Below are 20097 nucleotides of genomic sequence, written 5' to 3'. Positions count from 1 at the left end.
CAGAGCATCTTGAGTGCCGGGGGCCAGCGCCAGCACAGGCACGTGAGAATATTGGCCGACTGGTGCCAGGCACCACCCTCCATACCCAGGGTAGCCCAGACATCATCGTACAGCCAGTTTGCATATCCCCCAAGGATGGGGAGCTCACTCCCCCTGGCCCAGCCTGGGAGGACAATCGTTCTGAGCTAGAATGTACTGGAAACAGCCCTCCCTGGGCCTAGTTCTGCCCCCCTTCACCCCAAGAGACTGGGATCGTTGCAGATGTGCTCATGGGTCCTATCCTGACATCCTGAGGCCCCAGGTCGTAGACCAGTGGCTCCCACCTCCCCCCACCCCCCACCAACTTCAGCTGCAGAGACAGACATAAGGGAGACGGGCACAGAGGCTGGCGTGGTGTCCATCCAACCAAAAGGCTCCCAGGGGCAGGACCAGCCCATGCCAGAGCCCAGGCTCCTCCACACCCAGCAGCCCCAGCCCCTGCCTCCCAGACAAGACCAAGACACGGGCCCTGGGCCTTCCCCTTTATTTCTTCCCTGCTCAGCAAGGCAAGGGCAGGGCTGTGGGCACTATTCACCCTCCACGGCGAAGGTGAAGGGGCTCAGCTTGTAGCCAGTACCCGAGTAGAACTTGTTCTGGAACTCCACCCTGGGGTGAGAAGGGAGAGCGGGTGAGGGGACGCCCCCCGCCCCCCCCCGCCCCCCCCCGACACCGTGCTGCCCACACCAGCCAGGCGGCCACTCACCAGTGCAGCCGCAGCGCGTGCAGGAAGGCCGAGAGCCCCTCCATCACCAGCAGGATGGCCACAGTCATCACGGCGAAGGCGGCGAAGACGGGGACCAGCACCACAGCCGCCACACCCATCTCGCCGCCCAGGCTCAGGCCGGCTCGCATCACCATGGCCCACAGGACCTGTGACAGCTCTGCAGGTGGAGGAGGGAACCGTGGGGACCACCAAGCCACCTTGGCGTCCCGAAGCCCGCCCTCCCTGTGGGCCAGCGGGGGACCTCCTCCGACGTCCCCCCTTTACAGACAGGGATACTAAGAAGCGACCAGGGCTTCCCTGGTGGCGCAGTGGTTGAGGGTCCGCCTGCCGATGCAGGGGACACAGGTTCGTGCCCCGGTCTGAGAAGATCCCACATGCCGCGGAGCGGCTGGGCCCGTGAGCCATGGCCGCTGGGCCTGCGTGTCCGGAGCCTGTGCTCCGCAACGGGAGAGGCCACAACCGTGAGAGGCCCATGTACCGCAAAAAAAAAAAAAAAGAAGCGACCAGAGGGGGCCACGCATCCAGCAGCCGGGTGTGGGAAGGAGCAGGACTCACGGGCGTGGGCCAAGCTCAGGGCCCAAAGGCGTAGGTAGGAGGCCGTGTTGGAGATGCAGCCCAGGCAGAACTCGATGGTGTGGATGGCTTGGTGCATGAACACCTCAGACAGGACAAACTGGGGGGACAGGTGGCAGTGAGGGGCAGGTGGGGCCGAAGCCATCCCCTACTCAGGAAGGCACCATACCCACCTCGGCCTCCGCCTGGTCCCCTGGGCATCCTGCCTTCTCCTCATCAGAGCCCTGGCTGGCCAGGGACGTGTCAGGCATGTCCAGAAGCCCGGCTGTGTCCTTATCCTAGAGGTGGTGCAGCGGCATCACAGACCCCCAGCCCCAGATGGGGCTCACGTCCCGGACAGGACCCCACCCCCAGGCTCCCCTGCCTCTACCGGCTGTTGCCTCCTCCGAGAGTGGCAGCGGCGGTGCTCCCGGTGCAGGAACAAGGGCGTGCCAAGCAGCAGGACGGGCACCATGGCCAGGGCCAGGACCACCAGCGTGGGCTGCACCACTTCCTGCAGGGGAGGAGGGGGCGATGGTCAGGGCGCCCCGGCGAGCCACCGGCCAGCTCGGGCCACGCGATTCCCCAGGGGCCCAGGGAGCCCGCAGCCCACTCCAGCCCAGGGCCCCTCACCAGGCAGGGACTTCGCCCCGTGTGGAATTCCTCTGGGCATAGAAGCCACCACCCCTGCTGGGAGCTCCCAGAGAGGCCCCCTTGACCTCCCTGTCTCACGGCCTCAGGCCTGCATCCCACTTCTCGGAAGAGGATCCTGCAGCTGAGAGGCCCAGCCACCAGGGGGCGCCAGGGCGGGGTGTGAGCCCCCCACCCCCGCCGCCCCACCCCCACCCCCGCCCCAGCCTACCTGCCCGGAGAAAAGTGGCCGGTTTGTGGGGCTGCTGGAGAAGAGGAACATGTTGATGAAGTGGATGAGGATGCTGGGGGCCGAGGCCGCGCTGGCGGCCGTGACTCGCAGCCACTTATAGGCGACCAGGAAGACGAGGTAGCCGAACAGCCCCAGCAGGAAGACCAGCTCGGGGAGGGTCTCCAGCAGCAGCCGGTGCCACTGGCCGAAGTGCCTGGGGCAGGAGGGGAGCCGGGTCACCAGGTCGCCCTGGCCCTGCCTGGCCCCCCACCCCAAGGCCCCGGTCCTCACATGTGGTTGAAGACTCCCAGGACCACCCCGAAGGTCATGTGGGTGACCCCCAGGATGACAGACATCTTCATCTTGAAGGAGTTGAGGAAGCTCAGGTGGTTGACAGCCAGGCTCCAGACCTGTGGTGGCAGGAGGGATGGGTGTCGTGAAGGGGCCTCTCCACCCGTCACTCCCATCTGCCTGTCTGCCCCTCCAGGGCCTCTGCACAACCCATCACCTGCCCGACGAGGGGCAGCAGAGGGGAACAGTTAAGAGCACAGACTGGGCCGGGCAGCCTGGGCCCCAACCCCAGTTCTTCCTAGCTGGGTGACCTTGGGCGTGTAACCTCAGCTTCCTCACCTGTAAAATGGGGACGGCACTAACGTGCTCCCATGGAGCTGTCACGAGCACTAGACATCAAGTCAATTCAACAAGGGCTCAGAACGGTGCTGCCTGGCACAGAGGGGACTACAGAAGGCTGCCCTCATTGGGACTCGCTTGTCTGCTTTTCAAGTGGCTGCAGTGCAGGCCCCCCTGCCACGCAGGCCCTGGTCTAGGGGGGCTCCTGCCTCCCGTACCCGGAACTGGGCCTGGTGCTTGGGAGGGGCTGGGCAAGCGGGGAGCCCCGGACCCGCCCTCCTGCCCGCCACCGCCTCCGACAGGCGGCCGGGACTCACCGGGTCGATGCCGAAGGGGTACGGTCCCAGGAAGACGCCGGTGACATTGGGGTCCAGGGAGAGCAGCGGCTGCTGGGCCAGGAAGGCGTCACTGTGACAAGAGCAGGCGGGCTGGTCAGGGGCCCGGGGGCCTCAGGGCTGCGGGGCGGGCATGGCCGGGCCTCACCTCCAGCCCGACTGGTTGGCCATGGCCGCCACGCTCCAGCCCGAGGGGAAGACAGCCGTGGCGCAGCTGAAGCACTCGTTGTAGATGAAGCCGGTGTAGACGGAGAACAGGCCCATGAGCAGGAGCAGGTAGCGGCCCTCAAAGAAGGTCCTCCAGATCTGGGGGTGCAGAGAGGCGTGGCGAGAACCAGCCTGGGCCCCCTGCTGTGCCCGGACCCCCCCCCCCCCCGGCCCCGTACCACCCACCCCGTCGCCCCTCACCTCATTCTGCGCCGTCTTCACGGCTGGCCGGTTCTCGGCCAGCACCATGGCCAGGGCGAAGAGAAACATGAGCAGCCCGTGGCCCACGTCACCGAACATGACGGCGAAGAGAAAGGGGAAGGTGATGATGGTGTAGGGTGCTGCGGGCAGAGGGGCCACGCGGTCAGCCAGGACCCCCATCCCTGTACAGGATGCCACACAGGCTCCCCAAGCCAGGCTCCGGGGCCCCAGGAGACATGAAGGTGGTGTAGCCAGGCAGGGATGCCACACCACCTGCCTGCACTCAAGATCCAGGCACTTACTAGCTGTGCAACCTTGGGCTAGTATCTTAACCTCTCTGAACCTCCATTCCCCATCTGCAAAATGGAGATAAAAATACCACCACTTTATAGGGCTGTTATAAATGACTTTATCCATGGACAGTACCTGGGAAACCATAAATGCTCAATATAACGTTAGCAGTTCTAGCTATTATTATTTATGAGAAGAGCTTAAAGCAGAAGCACAGAGAGCCCAGTGGTAGTCCTGGCTGGCACATGGCAAGTTCCAGAAGGCCGAGTTGGTCACTTAACCTCTGGGACCTCAGCTTCCCTTTAGTAAAATGGGGACATTTTCTCATAGGTGTTAGGATTCTAACGCACATCCCAGTTATGGGTTGAATTGTGTCCCCCACCCCAGCAAAAGATATGTTGGAGTCCTAACCCCCAGTACCTTAGACAGTGACCTTCTTTGGAAATACAACCTTTACAGTTGTAACCCAGTGAAAATGAGGTCATTAGGGTGGGTCCTAATCAAATATAACCGGTGTCCCTATAAAAAGGGGGAAATTTAGACCTTAGACACAAACACTGGGAGAATGCCATACAAACATGAAGACAGCTGTCTGCAAGCCGAGGAGAGAGGCCTGAACACATTCTCCCTCACAGCTCTCAGAAGGAACCAGCCCTGCCGACACCTTGATCTCAGACTTCCAGCCTCCAGAACTGAGTGACGATAAATACCTATCATTTCAGCCGCCCCATCTGTCAGGCTTTGTCACAGCAGCCCTAGGAAACGAATACCTCCGCAAAGCTACTGCTTTGAGAGCTGGTGGCATATTACCAACCATGGATATCTGGTGATCAGGCCTGCTCTAACCAGACTGGCATCCGCTAACGCAGAGGGACTACAGGCAGGTGAAATGGGCTGGGGGCCCCACGTCAAGCTCCCAGATGCTGGTCCTGCAGGGTCAGCAGGCCCCAGAGGACCACGTGACCCTGGTCTCAGTCCACACGGCCCTGGATTCCATCCTCATGTGCTGCCTGTACCGCCCCGGGGATCCCAAACCCTGCCTCTTGCCCACTGGATGAGGCAGGACCCCTCCCTGGCCTCCCATAAGGGACCTCATCACGGCTCACCCTCACACCCATTCTTTGGGCTCACACAGAGATGCACTGCAGCCCCTACCCAGTGACACGGGGGATGCTGGGCCACTGGCCACACCGCAGCCAGCCTTCTGCAGGGAGGGTGGTATCTGGAGGGAGAGGAACCTGGCGGATGACAGGCCAGGTCCCACAGGCCTCAGGAAGGAGGAGGGGGCCAGAAAGGGAGGAAAGCCAGTGCCTGCTGCCCTCGGGACGGGCACTGGCAAACGGGAGGGGGCTGCCACCACCCAGCTCCAGCCTGTTGGAGGTGGACCATGTCGCCAAATCTCTCACTTTTCGCCAGTCTTGAGAAAATGCAGACTTTTGCAAAAACTCCCACTTTAAACCCTGGCGCCCACAGCAGACACTGAGGCTCTGCCCAGGCGGCCGCAGCTCCCTTGGCAGCTCTGTGCAACCCTCTGCCCAGTGGGCCACTTAGAGAGCAGCAGCCTCGCCAGGCCAGTGAGCACCCAGGTGGACGTGCCTGGAGCTGACGGCCTCACTGCCCACCCGCGAGGGCTGGCAGACAACTGAGGGCGCTGGGTTTGAAAGCCCTGCTCATCAGCCTTGAGGTGGACACTCCATAGTGTCCTTCATGCTCTAGAGCTCCCTGCAGGCTCAGGCTGAGGCTGGGCTTCACCTGAGATTGGCCCTACTCAGCTCTCCCCTTCCTGCCTGCTTCCCCGTCCCCTAAGGTCCCTTACTGGTTTCTCCCAGGAACACCTCTCTTAATAGGCCACTTGCATCAGAGACCCCATCTCAGGGTCTGCTTCTGGGAGAACCTGACCTGGGGCTGCACCCAATTCAAACCTTTCAACGTGGCCAGACAACGTGGCCAAGCAAAACACGTCTGCAGACTGATGCTGGCCTCGTGGACCACTGGTTTGCAACCTTTGGCGATCATTAATCTTCCCAACACCGCTCAGGTATGTACCATCATCCCCATTTTATAGATGAGGAAACTGAGGCTCAGAGAAGCTAAGAAACTCATCAAAGTAAGTGAGTAGGACCTCCAACCTGGTCCATTCCTACTACAAAGCTGCTATCCTTTGCACAACTCTGCTGGTTCCCCTGTTAGCTTAACAGCAGGGCAGTGGGGGTGTCTGCGGGGGATAAACGTGAAGTGCCTCCACTGGAGGCAGCCCGCCAGGCAGGCCCCACCTCAGGAGGGCGGGGCAGGCCCAGGTGGCGACGCAGCCCTCCCATGCTTCCACCCAGGGCAGCAGCTGAGCCTCCCGAAGGCCGGGGCTGGGGACGTGGTGGCTCTCACCGGGATTGACCTCCTGGTAGCGGCCCACACCATAGGCGTCCACGATGCCCTGGAAGCTGGCCGTGAAGCGGTTGGTACGGATGAGTGTGGGGGGCATGTCTCGGCAGGGGATGCGGTGAACCACGGCGCTCACACCCGCCTCGCTCTGGGGCACCCGGCAGGCAGACAGACAGACAAGACTGATGGCAGGGGCCTTCAGGGATGCTCGGACCCTCCAGCCACGGCCAGCTAGAGATAGAGAGCACTGTGGGGACTCGCTGGGTGGGAGCCAGGGGACCCAGGGCAGCCCCTCCTCTCCCTGTGAAATAGCATGACCAGCCCCACCTGCCCCAGTTCAGGGGGATTCAGGGAGGGCCAGAGATTGGCCCAAAAGTCACTCGGGAAACAGAAGCGTGCTTCTTCCCATCCAGGTGGCCCAGGAGAGGGAGCCCCATGGCCACAGGTGAGCACCTAGCCCGGCGACCCCTGGAAGCAGGGTCAGCAAGCCCATTTCACAGATGAGCCCAAGGCTCCCTCCAGTTGGCCCAAGGTCACAGGGCCAGTACCTGCAGAGCCTGGATTTGAACCCGGTTTCTAACTTAACACCCAGTGCAGCTTCCAGGGTGTGACGGCCCATCCCAGGGCCTCTGGGAAGTCGGGGCAGGAAGAGGGCTTGCTGGGCCAGGGCCATCACGGTGGACTCCCTGGAGGAGGATGAGTCCCGGCAAAGGCACGGCGCTGATGGCACCGGGAATGGGAGATGTGTTGTGTGGAGGAAACCAGCCCCTGCCTGGCAGTAGGGGAGGGCGGGAGACCACCCCCCATGCTCACCGAGCTGCCCTGCAGCGCCTGCTGCAGGGTGGGCAGGTCGCGCGTGGCACACCAGGCCTCGGCGATGAGGCACTTGTGCGTGGTGCTCACGCTGCACTGGTTGAGGGCCAGGTACACGGCCTTCATCTTGCGGATCTGCACCTGCCAGGGCGGCAACAGTCTCTGCACCCGGCCCAGCACCTGGCTCAGGAAGTGCTCCGTCTCACCCAGGACCTGCGACCAGAGCAGGGGGTCAGGAGGAGTGGGGGGGGGGGGGAGGGGCGGGGAGGGGGAGGGGTGTCAGGAGGGGAGGGCGGGGAGGGGGAGGGGTGTCAGGAGGGGAGGGGCGGGGGGAAGGCAGGGCTACAGCCAGGCCACGGGCGCCCACCTCCTGCAGCTCTTGGCTCTGCTGCTGCAGCTGCTGCAGGGCTGCGCGGCGGGCCTCCTCCTGCTCCACAAATGGGAAGACGTGGCAGTGGAAGCTGGCAGGGAGGAGCGGGGAGGTGAGGTGGGCACAGGGTCCAGGGCTTGCAGAGGCTGAGTCTAAAGGGAGCCCACAGGGCAGTGTGGCAGAGCGGGCTCGGTGGAGGTGACACGCAGGGGCCTGGGCATGAGGGCAGCGGGGGGCCAGCCCCCCACCCGACGGGGGCTCACCAGTCAGTGATCTTGCGGATCTTCTGCCCGATCTGCTCGCCCCAGTAGGAGATGAGGAAGGTCACCCACGTCGCAGGCTCACCCTGCCGGAGCGGGGCGCACATCACCCTGCAGTCCCGGCTCCACCCAGCACGCACCCCGGCCTGCGCGCCCGGCCCGCTCACCGTCACGGGCCCCTCCAGCTGCTGCTCCGCGTCCCTGAAGCTGGCGATGAGGAAGCCGTGGCAGGCCCTCCAGAGCAGGCGCTCCAGGGCGGCGGCCTTGTGGGGCTCCACGGCACCTGCTACGAAGCTGCAGGGACGGGCGGGGCTGGGCAGGGGCTGCTCCAGCCTCCCCCCCCTCACCCGGGCCAGGCACACTGCCCCCGTCCGCACAGAGGAGGCAGGAGCCCGCCAGGCAGGGCCAGAAGAGACCCCCAGGGGCAAAGGGAAGTCCAGGCCTGAGGGCGGCTGCACGAGGGCCCTGGACAAGAAGTCCGAGCTGGCCTGCCTCACCCCTGCACCAACCGGAAAGAGAGCGAAGCTGCCCCTCACTTACTTGACCCTCAGGTCCTGGTGTGGCCCCCCGGGGGACTGGAGCAGGGGTGTTCTTTCCAGGGGCCCATCTGTGTGGCTGGCTGCCAACTAGGAGCCGAGAGGCGCCATGAGTCCCGGCCCAGGTGGGGCCTGGGCCCCCGCCCCTCCCCACGCCCTGCCCGGGCCGGAGCTGACCGAGGGGCCATGGCCCTGGCCCAGTACAGCCGAGTGGAGCTGCAGCTGGTGGAGCTGGGCCCGCAGGGCCTGCCGGTTGCCCCGCACGTCCCGGAGCTCCTGTTCTAGGCGATCCGTCTCCTCCTGGATGTGCAGAAGGTCGCGGGGCAAGGGCGCCGGCAGCGCCCCCTCAGGCAGAGGCAGCGTCAGCCCAGCCTGCCGTACCTCCTCCTGCAGGAAGGCTGGGTGCAGAGGGATGGGCATCGGGGAGCCGGCTCAGGAGCCACCACCAGCCAATGGCCACTATTAGCCAAGGGATGGCTAACATCTAGGGAATTCCAACTGCCACCCCAAACTCTGCTGGCCACCAGCTAACTGATTCACTGAGTCTGAGACCCCGGAAAAACCTCAGGCTAAACCTCCATCCCTGCAGGTCTTCTCCGCCTCCCCCCGCCCTGGGGCTCTTCTGGGCTGCTCTCCGTCCCCAGCCCCTGGCCTGGGTCCCATAGCGGTCTTCGGGCAGGTGGCCCTAGCACTGCAGGGGATGAGAGCTTGCATGGAGGCCCACAGGGTACCTGCCTGATGACTTAAAACCTATCAGTCAATCTAACCATTAAACAGACATGCTCTATCCTCCCACCTTGCAGGACCCTCCTAAGAGGCGTTTCCAGAATAGAACCCAGGGCAGGGGTCCCTCTTGCCCAGGGCCAAGCAGCTGCTCCTTGGGGGCACCTGACCCAGGATCCTGGCCTCTGCCCATCCCAGTCCATCTGCAGCAGAAAAAGTTCTGTCCATGCTTCTCTCCTGCTTAGGAACCTATGGGTGGCTCCTGGCGCCCAGAGGGTGAAGTCCCGAGCCCTCATTCGGTATTCAAGGCCTCTTCCAAGCCGGGCCTGGCCTGGACCCTCTGCTCAGCTCACCCAAGAACACCCCAAAGATCCCAGCTGCCCCGTCCTGGCTCTGCAGGGCCTGGCCCGGACCTCCCTTCTCTGCCGTCCGCCTGGGCAACTCGGACTCTTCCTTTCAGATCAAGCTTGACTGGCGCCTCCTCCAGGAAGTGTGCCTGGGGTGTGGGCCCAGGGCCAACTCACCGAAGGTCTTCTCCAGCTCTTCACAGCGACGAACATCTACCACGAAACGTCTCTGGAAGGCACTCACCGAGGCATTGAGCTGTGGTTGCCAAACGGAGGGATCAGTTTTCCAGGCAGAGGGCCAAGGAGGTCCCCCCACCAGGGCCCAGGCCCGGCTCTCCTCAGGCCATAGCTGCCTCCCCCAGAAAGGTGCTGAGTACGCTGTGACCCTCCAGATGCCCAGCTGAAGACACACCAGACCCCATGTGGCCTGGGAAGGGCGAGGCAGGGCCCAGGAGGCCTGGCTGAACCCAGGCTGGCACAGGGCGGTCTCAGCCACGAGTAAAGCCGGCCTGAGAGCAAAGTATATATGGCAGAGGTTGCCGGGATTCAAGCAGGGCCGGGGGTCAGTCTGGGGGAGATGGTCCACCGTATGGGACACCCAAGAACGAGGCCTCCCCTCACGCCCACCCCGGCCCCACTCACGTCTCTGAACTCCACAAGGCCCAGCTCCCCAAGCTGGCTCACGCAGGCGTAGGCAGCAGCTGTGGGCAGGAAGAGCTGGACGAGCGCCACCTCCTCACTCCGGAACATGGAGCCCATGGTCCTGTGGGGCCGACAGGGGTGGGAGCTCAGGCGGGTGGGGTCCCAGGCAGTTCCCCACCAGGTGTGAATTCTGGTTCACATGATCCTGCAAGGTCCCGCTACCACCCCTATCTGACAGATGGGGAGACTGAGGCCCAGGATGGCTTAGCGGGGTGCTGAGGTCACACAGGAAGTAAGCGGCGAGCTGACCTTACAGCCGGACCCACAGTCCAACGTCAAGCTCCTTCCCAGCTGGCTCTGCCCCGTCTGAGACCCCTACCCCCCACCCCTAGTGGCTCCTGGGGACACTGGCTCTTCTCACACCTGGCCCCTGCTCCTGCTGTCCCCTCTCTGTGACCTGCCCTCACCCGAGATCCTACACATCCTCGGGGCCCCAGGCCAAGGGCCACCTCCAGCGCCGGCCACCTGACTGCCCCCGCCTTTCCACCCTGGGGAGCAACCTTGACAGGAACAGCAGGGCTGAGGTCCGCCCCATCCCCACAGGCAGCCAGGGCCCTCCTCCCTCCCTGCCGGTCTGTGGTAGCTGAGGGGTGGGGGCCTCCTCTGGGACTCAGGAAGGGTAGAGAGGACAGGCAGAGGGCGCTGAGGAAGCGGGACCTTCCCCTGAGGCCCGGGCTGTCCGGCAGCAGCCGAGCTGGTAGGGGCTGAGGGAGGAGCCCTCCAGGTGTCGAAACCAACAAAAGTGAAACTGTGGAAACTGAAATGGGCAGGAAGGGCCTGGCCGGGCCTTTGCTTAATCGCCGCCCGCAGGGTAGGGGGAGCGCCAGGGTAGCCTCCCTGGGCCCTGTAGACGCCCAGCCCACAAGCCAGGGCTCCATGGCCACTGCCCTTGGGGCCCAGGGCCGGCCCCTGCCCCTCTGTGGGACTCAGTTTCCTTAGCTCGCAAATTGAGCGGGGGAGGGGAGGGGACAGGAACAGGCCAGAGCCCCGCTGAGAGGGTGAACATCTGACACCCTGCCAGTGCTGTCTGGGCTGGGCTGGGGCCTGCCTAGTTGGTCACTTCCTCTCCTGGGTCTGGTTTACTTAAATGTAAAAGAAAAAAAAAAAAAGGAAAAGCAGCCCCTTCCCCAGCCCCGGGAGAATACAAGAGAGAATGGGGAGAGACAGCTGCGGGCTGTGGAAGCAGCAGGCCCTGAACAGGGAAGGGTGGGCAAGAGGGCCAGGGACCAAGGCTCTGAGCCCTACCAAGCTGTGATTACTGTGTGTTCTTTGGGGAGTCTCTCACCCTCTCTGGGCCTCCACTTCCTCTTTGGGTGAATGGGACTTGGCCACCCCGCCAGAGACAGGACCTAGGTGGGGAGATAAAAATACCAAGGGCCCCCATGTAACTCCCTCGCCCGCAATACCTCATTTAAATCTAACAGCAATCCTTGGGGGAGGGGGCACTGTAGCCCTGTTTTATAGACGGGTCAGCAGGGGACGGAGCCAGGCAGGAGCCAGGCCCTGGGGCTGCAGGTTTGGAAGTCCCAGCCCACAGTATGCGCTCAGGGAAGGGCTGTTCTCTGCCCCAGGTACCCCAAAAGGCTGGGCTGGCCAAAGGGGGGTTGTAGGGAGCTAGGTCTGGGGATCCAGGCAGGGCAGCAGCCCTGCGGCCTGGGCACGTCCCTTGGATGGGACAAGCCATGGTGAGCACAGGGGTGCAGAGACCTGGGCAGATCCCTCCCCTGGCATTTCAGGCCTCCACTGTCTCATCCCCTCCCCCTCATCCTCCCTGACCCCTTCCTGAGCCAGGGGCCACCCAGAGACATTTACAGAACAAATGAAGGTGCCTCCACCCTTCAGGGTCCAGGCTCTAGTCACTCTGTGCCCCTCTCCTCCTGCTCCCTTGGGAGGCTGGAGGCTTAAAGCCAACTCCTCCAGAAAACCACCAGATCTCTCCTCTGAGCCCCTGGCCCGCCACGACGAGCTGGGCTGGAGACGAGGGTCTGCGTGCGCTCTCTTCTAGCTCCGCCTCTTCCTAGTTGGGTGGGCCTCAGTTTCCTCATCTGTAGAATGGGTCCCTCCCTGCCAGGAAGATGCAGCAGAGAAAGCTCTGAGCACCACCTAGCCCAGCACAGCTGAGCTCACTACTACTTGTTTGTTATAGGCTGTTAACACCCCCATTCTCCTCTTCTTTCTCCTCTTTCGCCTTCTTTCTCCTCTTTCGCCTCTGTGGCCCCCGGCAACGGCTGACACCCGCGGGCCGGACGATTGAGCTGCCTCTACTGACCCAGCTGGGTTGGGGCGCCACGACACCCTCCGCTTCCCAGGGCAGTGGGAAGCGAGGGTGGTAAGCAGAACTGGGGGCTCTGCAGCCCCCGTCTGGGGCACTTACCCCCGGGTCGGCTGCACGCGGCGCTGCTCTGCGCAGCTCTGCACTCCCAGCTCTGAGATCCCCGCCGCGGCGCCCACGCAACTCACTTTCTGCGGCGGGCGGGGCCGGGAGGGGCGGAGCCATGGAAGCTCCGCCCCTGGCCCGCCCCGAACCCCCACCCGGAGTCCTGGGAGCTGGAGCGCGGGTCGGAGGCAGGCCCTGGGCTAGGATTGCCTGGCGGCCTCGCTTCCTTGCTCCAGGCTGGGAGACCATTCGGAGCTGTGGGCCGCCTAATACGGGCGAGGAGGCCCGGAGGCTGGAGCAGACACTGACCAGCACCAACCGCGCACATCTACGTGGCCGGGACGTGGGGAGATGCCCAGCCTAGGCCCAGCTCCGGGGCTACCCACCATCTAGAGGGCTCACTGGGCTGATTAGACCCCAATACGCTCAGGCCTGGGGCCCAACACCTACGTGTCCCCACCTCTAGGACCCCCTCCCCCTTGCGTGAGGCCGCACGCAATTACACAGGTCCTTATAGCTTCCTGCTTCTGACCACCACCTTGGACTCCAGGTCCAGTGGTCTGGGCCTTTGGGCAGGTGGCTGCCCTTCTCTGGGCCTCTTTCCTCAATGGCAGCAGGACACCAAGGGCCAGGGCCTGGGACCCGCACCCAGCAGGCACTGGGCAATGCTCTGCCCTGGCTGTCACTCCTCCTGTGGCTGGATGTGTCCCCATGACCTTGCTGCTACTGAGCTCCGTGCAGTTTGTCCTATCGCAGCACCCACAACCTGGGGCTCACGACTGTCCAGCTGCCTGCACTTTGGACAGGCCAAGCCTGCACCTGCTGGGGCCCCTCAGGGCAAGGGCCTGTGAGAGGTGGGGGGAGGGTGGGCAAACGGAGCCCCAGAGCTGGGCGCTGGCAACTGAGTCACAGCCAAGGCTAGTGTCTTCAGCAAAGTGGGAGACACTTTCTGGGGCACGGAGGGGCTACTTTCAAGGAGTAACCTCGACACAACCAAACTGAGTACCAGTGGGGGCCTCGGGTCGATACTTCCTGCTCAGGGCAAACTGGAACTCTATCATGTTACAAAATGGCGTCAGAGCTGCACTCTGACCCAGCAGTAAGGGAGAGAATCAAGTCAGGAGCTGGATACACTCATCCATTTTATTTTATTTTTTTTGGCTGTGCTGCATGGCATGGGCAATCTTAGTTCCCCAACCAGGGATCGAACCCACAGCCCCTGCACTGGAAGTGTGGAGTCTTAACCACTGGACCGCCAGGGAAGTCCCTAGACTCATCCACTTTAAATGAAAGTATTCTATTTACCTGCGTACAGATGGAGCCTCCATGTCAAGCGTCTAGTGCTGGTTATGTGTGGGAAAAGCAAAATTAGAGGCGATTTAGGATTTTCAAGCCTGCCTCTTACAACTGGCCTTGTTTTTGGAGAGCTCCTGCCCCCAGCAGCCAGCAGGACTAGTGGTGCTGGACTCGTGGACACTCCCCGGGCTCAAGTCTTCCTTCCTGGTCCTGCACTTCTCACCTCTGTGCCATTTTGTGGGTTCAAAGGACCCCAGAACCTTGGCCAGTGGTGGGGCCCACACAAGTCCTGGGCCACTTCTGCATCAGGAGATGGCCCATCCTGGCCTGGTAAGTAGGTCCAGGTGTCAGCAGGGGATCTGAGAAAAGGGGCTTCCTGGTAATGAGCTGGGTAATCTGGGTTTCTTTGCTGCAGGCCTTCTCAGAGCCTTGAATGTGCTATCATGCAGTGCCTGTCCCAGAGGGGAGAGGCACTTGGGGCATTTCCCACACTTACTGGTCCCTAGAACACCCTTCCAAGAAGCATCTTGGGAGATCAGTGTTTTGTAAAAAGCACTTTTGGAAATAATGGAGAAAGGGAACTCCGAGATCTCTCAGGCCCGAATTAGTTTTTTCATCAGATGTGTGCTGTGTGATCCTGAGCAAGACACTTCCCCCCTCTGAGCCAGTTTCCTCACTGCTGAGAATAAATTGAAATCCTCTCACACCTCTTAGCACCAAGTTAGAGGGGGCTGTTTTTGGCTACTCTGCTGCCACTGGGCTTGCGTGTGGCCCCAGAAGGAACCATGTCACTTGGCTGGGACTGCAAAGCAGGAAGTCCTGAGCGGCAGAAGCCATGCCAGCAGCCTGGTCTGGGGAAGCTGGGGAGAAAAGCGGATGTGGCTGGAGGAGAGGCAGAGCCAGCTCACAGGCAGCAGGGCCTGGGTCACCCCCTCGTGACTGTCACCCCACCCCCCCCAGAGCAGCCTTCCCCTGCCTCCCAGCAAGGATGCTCTGGCCTTTCCAAGTTCCTGCTCTTGATGTATTTCTGCCTGCGGCCTTGCGAGAGGCTCTAGGTCCTTAGGGTCTCAGCTGTGGGTGGCCCTCAGGAGAGGACAGGCCCCAGCCCCACCCCTTGGGCACACAGGATTATGGGAACAGTGGACCTGGGCCGACCTCCAGCCTGCGAAGCCTTGGGGAACATGCCCAGGAAGATGTGTGCGCCACACACTGCCGCGGGCCCGGGCCCAGCCACGGGGAGGGCCTGGCAGGTCCCACAGAGTCGCACAGGAGGGCGACTCTGTCCAAGGACCTGGTCCAATGGAGGAAGCCACAGGCCGTGGTCAGGCCTGGACGGCGGACTGATGACAGAGGTGGTGGGGAGGTCAGAGCTCTTTTATTAGGCAGAAGGGGACCTCGGGCCAGCCGGCGGGCCGGTCACCGGTAGAGGTAGTCGGCCTGGATGTTGGCGGCGATCTCGGCCTCCCACTTGTCCCCGTTGTTGAGCAGCTTCTCCTTGTTGTAGAGCAGCTCCTCGTGCGTCTCCGTGGAGAACTCGAAGTTGGGGCCCTGTGAGCGGGGGAGCAGACGCAGCCACGTCAGGCCCCTCCGAGGAGCTTCCGCCCCGGCCTCCCCCGCCGCGGGGCCCGCTCACCTCGACGATGGCGTCCACAGGGCAGGCCTCCTGGCAGAAGCCGCAGTAGATACACTTGGTCATGTCGATGTCGTAACGTGTGGTCCGGCGGCTGCCATCGGCCCGAGGCTCAGCCTCAATGGTGATGGCCTGGGGGGCGGCACAGGGTACCGTCACCTGCCAGCCACGCTGGCCCCAGGCACAGGATCCAGCCCCCGCCACGGCTCATTCCCACTCCTGCGGGACTGGCCCCCCAGGGCCTACAGAGCGGACCCTCTGTCATCCACTCTCGGCCCACGTGCACGTTTCCTGACCCCTCTCCTAACAGGCCGCCCGGCGCGGCTGTGACGTCGGCCTCTGAGCGCTTGCCCCAGCTGACATTCTCTTGTTTGTTAACGGCCAGCACCTCCTGCCTGAGAACGTGAGTCCCACAGGGAGAGGGCCGTTGCCTGCCTTGTTCACCATAGCACCTGCAGACCCAAGGGGTTCCACCCGGTAAAAAAATGCCCCATTACTGTCGGTTGCATGTTGAACAACCTTCCCAATTACATCTAGTTATCCCCATTTAATGGATGAGAAAACTGAGGCTCAGAGAGGTTGAGGGGTTTCCCAAAGCCACACAGTACGTGAGGGGCAGAGCCCAGACTCAAACACAGGTCCTTAACTCTCACTTCCTGGGTGCACACTTGCACCAGCTGGGGGAAGGGGTGGCCTGGGGCCTCCCACAGCTGGGAGGACCTTCAAAGGGATGTGGCAAAGGCCCTCAGATGTCCCCAGGAGTGTAATGCCCACCACTCATAGTGGGACCTTTGGTTATTAGCCTCATCTCTTTGTGCCTCCGTTTCCTCATCTATAAAAATGGGGATAATAATCTCTACCTCCTAGAGTTGTTGCAGAGATGAGTCATGAGTTTGGCTCAGTGCCTGGTCCACAGCCGGCACTCTGTCTGGATGCCACCACTGTTATTATTTTTTCGGGGCTCTCCTACGTGCTCCAGGTCGGTGGCTAGACTGGGGACAGCAAGGCCACAACCCGTGGCCTGCAGGACCTGGGAGTGGTCCAGGAAATGAGGCAGGTCGTGGACAGCAGCCATCCGGAGTCACAGAGATGTGGCCTGGAGCGGCCGCTGGGAGGGGGTCGCTGTGTGGACCGTGAGGACCCCTGAGCCTGCTGGGCTCCTGCCGGGCACATCCGCCAGCCCAAGAGCCCCAGCTGTGTCTGTCTGTTTCTGCACTAATAGTCCGTGTGGGACCCTTTGACAGAACCAGATGCCAGGGGCTCAAAGGAGCAGCAACCGGGGGCAGTGAGGGCCTCGGCTGTGGCACACGTGTCCCTGGGTCCGGTCCTGTGGCAGGCACACAGGCAGTGCTCCTGAAACGGCTGCTGCATCCGGGTAAAAGTGGAAACCCTCAGGTGCTGCCTCGTGGCTCGAGGCCTGGGTTTCACGCCCCCGACCAGACCCCCAAGGGCAGGACCCACGTGTGTCACGTGGCCTGCTCAGGGCTGGAAGTTTCCCTCCCCTGACTCACTGCCTCTGAGTCGGCTCCCATTCACGGGGGGAAGAGGCTCAGATCGGGAAAGGGACTTTCTGGGGACACCCACCCGGCAGGGCGCCCAGAGTTCGGGCCCAGGGCTGCCTGCTTCACTCTCTCTGAAGCAGGCTGTGGCCTCCCTCTCCCAGTGGCAGGGGCCGGGGGGCGGTCAGTTGGGGTCAGGGGCTCACCTGGGCTGGGCAGACGGCCTCGCAGAGCTTGCAGGCGATGCAGCGCTCCTCCCCGGATGGGTACCGGCGCAGCGCATGCTCGCCGCGGAAGCGCGGGCTCAGTGGGCCCTTCTCAAATGGGTAGTTGATGGTGGCTGGCTCTCGGAACAGGTAGCTCAGGGTCATGCCCAGGCCTGGGGGTGGCACAGGCACGGTGGGAGGGGGCCCTCCTCCCTAACACATCTGTGCCCCCGACCAGCCGGCCTCCCCCCTCCCCCCAGGGCCCACCTCGGATGAGCTCGGTCCACAGCAGGGTCTGAGCTGCCCGGTCGGTCACCGACTTCATGTCCATTGAGGGCTCCCGCATGTTCACATATTCTGCAGGGAAGGAGGGCGGAGAGGCCGTGGCAGCAGGCCTCACACAGGCCCTCCCCAAGGACTCCAGCTCAGGGAGACGAGGCCTGGCCTCCTAGGTGCAACAGCTGGGCCCCCCAGGGGTTTGTTCATTCACCAAACCTCCTCCGCCTCAGTGAGCACCCTCGAGGCCAGCCTCAGGCCCTGGGCAGTCCTCGCCAGCTTCTCCCTGTGCCTGTGTGGCCATCCAAGCCAGGAGTTGATGGGGGTTGGAAGGGGCTTGGGTACTGGGGTCCTGATGAAGAGGCACAGCTCCCAGGGCTCACACCTGGCAGCTCCCTCCTTGTCCTACACGGGGAAGGTCTGAGATCACACGGTGTAGCCACATGGAAGGCCCTCCACCCCCTGCAATGACAGACCCGGCCCCCAAGAATCATATTCAATCTTGATCACCATCCTCTTTATACAGAGTGGAAACTGAGGCTCCGAGAGGGCGAGCCCCCAGCAAAGCCAGGACCAGAACACAGGCCTTCTCCCCTGCCTCTGGCAGGACGATGATCAGAAAGCCTGAGGCTTGAGGCACCCCGGGACTCACTGTAGGTGGCTGCCGCTGTGCTTCTGTGGAGGCTCCGGCCACTGGGATGCCCTGCAAGGATAGGGGTTACGCTGTGCAGATGCGACCTCATGCTAGGAGGCTGGGCCCCTCACACCCAGGAAAGGCTCCCTTGGTCCTACCTGCACGTGCGGCCTGGGCCAGGGCCCGAAGCAGCATGGGCGTGGTCAGGCAGCGCATCTGTGGGCAAGAAGTGAGGCATAGGTGGGTCTCAGACAGGCATGGTTCCCCACCCCCACCCCCGGGAACCCTAGCATTGCAGGAGCCTTGACCCTTGACCCCAGTGCCACTGTGTCAGCTTGTCCCTGCTCACCCCCATTCCTGTCAGAGGCACAGACGGGCTTCCTGTTCCCAGGTGCAGCCCCTCCCGGCCTCCAACCTGACCCAGGTTAACACTGCCACCTGCCACCGGCGTTTATTCAGAGCTCACCGTGCCAGGCACTGTGCTAGGGGTCACACGCACTGTCACTTTGTCCACATGATGACCTCAGAGGGAGGCACAGATGAGAAGCCACAGCTCAGTCGTGTTAAGTGACTTGCCTAAAGTCACACACTGAGGGGGTGGGACCAGGACGTGAACCCAGGCCAGACCCCTCCCTTTACACCCCCAGCCCTCCCCTAATGAAACTTTTAAGGGCTTAAATAACCCTCAAGATCAAATTCCTCTCCCCAGCATCAAGGTCCTTCTGGAACTGTCTCCCAGCCTGCCAAGTGACCTTGGGTTTTCTCACTTGTGAAATGGGAGGTCACGAGAATGGAGGAGGCTCGAAGATGCCAAGGGTTTAGCCCAGAGCCTGGCACTTAGCCGAGGCCAAAAGTGCCCCTCTCGTGACCTGTGACCTCTAGCGGGACCATTTCTTTTGACCGCTGACTTCAGTGCCAGGCACCCAACCTGGCTCCTTCCCCGCCCTTCCTCATGACCTCTGACCCGACGGGCGCAGGAGGTGCATAGGCGCCCTGACGGTGCCGGTTTCCCGCCCGCTGCACGCTCAAGGACACAGAGGCCGCGGGTTCTGAGCGGGCCGAGATAAAGCCCGGGCGCGGAGCCGGCGGAGCCAACGGGGGCCGCACACTCGACCCCGATGCCGCGCTGCCCAGGCTGGGCCTTAACACCTGAGCCCCGAACACCCACCTTGAATCGCTGCCTCTCCTTCCAGGGCCGAGGGGCCTGTCCGTCGAGAGGCGGAGCCTACATCCTGGGATGCTACCATTGGGCGTGGACTCTTCGTGGTGTGGTCTGATTGGCTGGTGGCGCAGCCGAAAGAGGCGGGATCGAAAAAGTCTTTTCTCCGATTGGCTAGGGGAGCAGGCAGGGGCTTGAAGTGGTGTAGAGCGCCGCCGGGTTGGGTGCGAGAAACTAGTGAGTCGGGACTCCCGAGCTCTTGGAGGCGGGACATCCGAGGCGTGGTTTAAGGTTGCTGCTCCTGCCAGACCCGGCGCCCTGGGCTGGAGGACACCCTCTCGGTCTCAGCGGGGCGTGTATGATAACGGTGATGAGAATCGTAGCCTGTGGTGATTCCTCGCGGGAGCCATGCCTACTCTATGCTAAACCTTCATCCTGGCGTCTTCATTTAATCCTCCCGGCAGCCGTGTGGGGAGGAACGATTATTTTCGCTTTACAGATAGGGAAACTGAGGCACGGACTTGTGTAGTAACTTGGCCTAAGCCTTAGATCTGCGAAGTGCGGCCGCCTGAGCCACTCCTGGATCTGTATGACCCGGGAGCCCCGTCCCTCAACAGCCCCCAAACCTGTGTTTCCTCCCAGTGAATTGTGTGGCAGAGGGACCCGGGAGGCTGCGGACACTGAGAAAGCCCCTGAGGCCGCCTGTGTGTTGGGGGCAGTGGAAGGTGGTCAGGGAGGGCTTCCTGGAGGAGATGATGTCCAAGCAGAGCGCAAGGAGGAGTCGAGCAGAACCAGAAGGGCCAGAGAGCATGCCCAGCTTCTGTGCGGAGGTCCACCAGAGAAGGAGGACACATCCAGTGCGTTAGAAGAGGGCAAGGATGGGTTGGCGGTGGGGGGTGTGGGGGGGAGCGTGTACAGGGCTGTGCAGAGCCTCCCAAGGATTGTTATGGGTCCAGACTTGTGAGCCAGGGGAACCACTGAAGGGGTTCAGGCTGAGGGCTAGTATGGTCCAGTGGGCTTTGGGAAGATCTCTGAGGAGAAGGGCTGGG

At 62.6% G+C, this 20097-nt stretch overlaps 2 protein-coding genes across 4 annotated transcripts; both read right to left on the bottom strand.

The window, feature by feature from the left end:
• Positions 1 to 506: 506 nt before the first annotated feature.
• On the bottom strand, positions 507 to 12425 carry TCIRG1 (T cell immune regulator 1, ATPase H+ transporting V0 subunit a3). The gene is made up of 21 exons (XM_060019426.1): positions 12346 to 12425; positions 11257 to 11320; positions 9912 to 10032; positions 9447 to 9525; positions 8377 to 8597; positions 8204 to 8289; positions 7831 to 7957; positions 7667 to 7749; positions 7401 to 7494; positions 7034 to 7246; positions 6224 to 6368; positions 3551 to 3690; positions 3291 to 3448; positions 3125 to 3215; positions 2469 to 2587; positions 2178 to 2391; positions 1707 to 1829; positions 1510 to 1614; positions 1319 to 1436; positions 743 to 920; positions 507 to 645 (listed from the first exon to the last, which is right to left on the bottom strand). The coding sequence occupies exons 3-21, from the start codon at positions 10026 to 10028 to the stop codon at positions 567 to 569; spliced, it is 2490 nt and encodes an 829-aa protein (XP_059875409.1). The 5' UTR covers positions 10029 to 10032; positions 11257 to 11320; positions 12346 to 12425; the 3' UTR covers positions 507 to 566.
• A 2578-nt stretch (positions 12426 to 15003) lies between these two features.
• Positions 15004 to 19138, bottom strand: NDUFS8 (NADH:ubiquinone oxidoreductase core subunit S8). 3 transcript variants are annotated; one of them, XM_060019423.1, is made up of 7 exons: positions 19058 to 19138; positions 18048 to 18105; positions 17908 to 17958; positions 17247 to 17336; positions 16980 to 17152; positions 15278 to 15406; positions 15004 to 15192 (listed from the first exon to the last, which is right to left on the bottom strand). In XM_060019423.1, the coding sequence occupies exons 2-7, from the start codon at positions 18103 to 18105 to the stop codon at positions 15061 to 15063; spliced, it is 633 nt and encodes a 210-aa protein (XP_059875406.1). In that variant the 5' UTR covers positions 19058 to 19138; the 3' UTR covers positions 15004 to 15060. The 3 variants fall into 3 exon arrangements, with proteins under 3 accessions (XP_059875406.1, XP_059875407.1, XP_059875408.1); XM_060019424.1 differs by lacking the exon at positions 19058 to 19138 and adding an exon at positions 18356 to 18374; XM_060019425.1 differs by lacking the exon at positions 19058 to 19138 and adding an exon at positions 17475 to 17660.
• Positions 19139 to 20097: the final 959 nt, after the last annotated feature.

Source organism: Delphinus delphis, chromosome 8, assembly GCF_949987515.2.
Source record: "Delphinus delphis chromosome 8, mDelDel1.2, whole genome shotgun sequence".
Classification (NCBI taxonomy): domain Eukaryota; kingdom Metazoa; phylum Chordata; class Mammalia; order Artiodactyla; family Delphinidae; genus Delphinus; species Delphinus delphis.
Note: the sequence above shows the minus strand (reverse complement) of the source record. Positions and strands in the feature narration are given on the sequence as shown.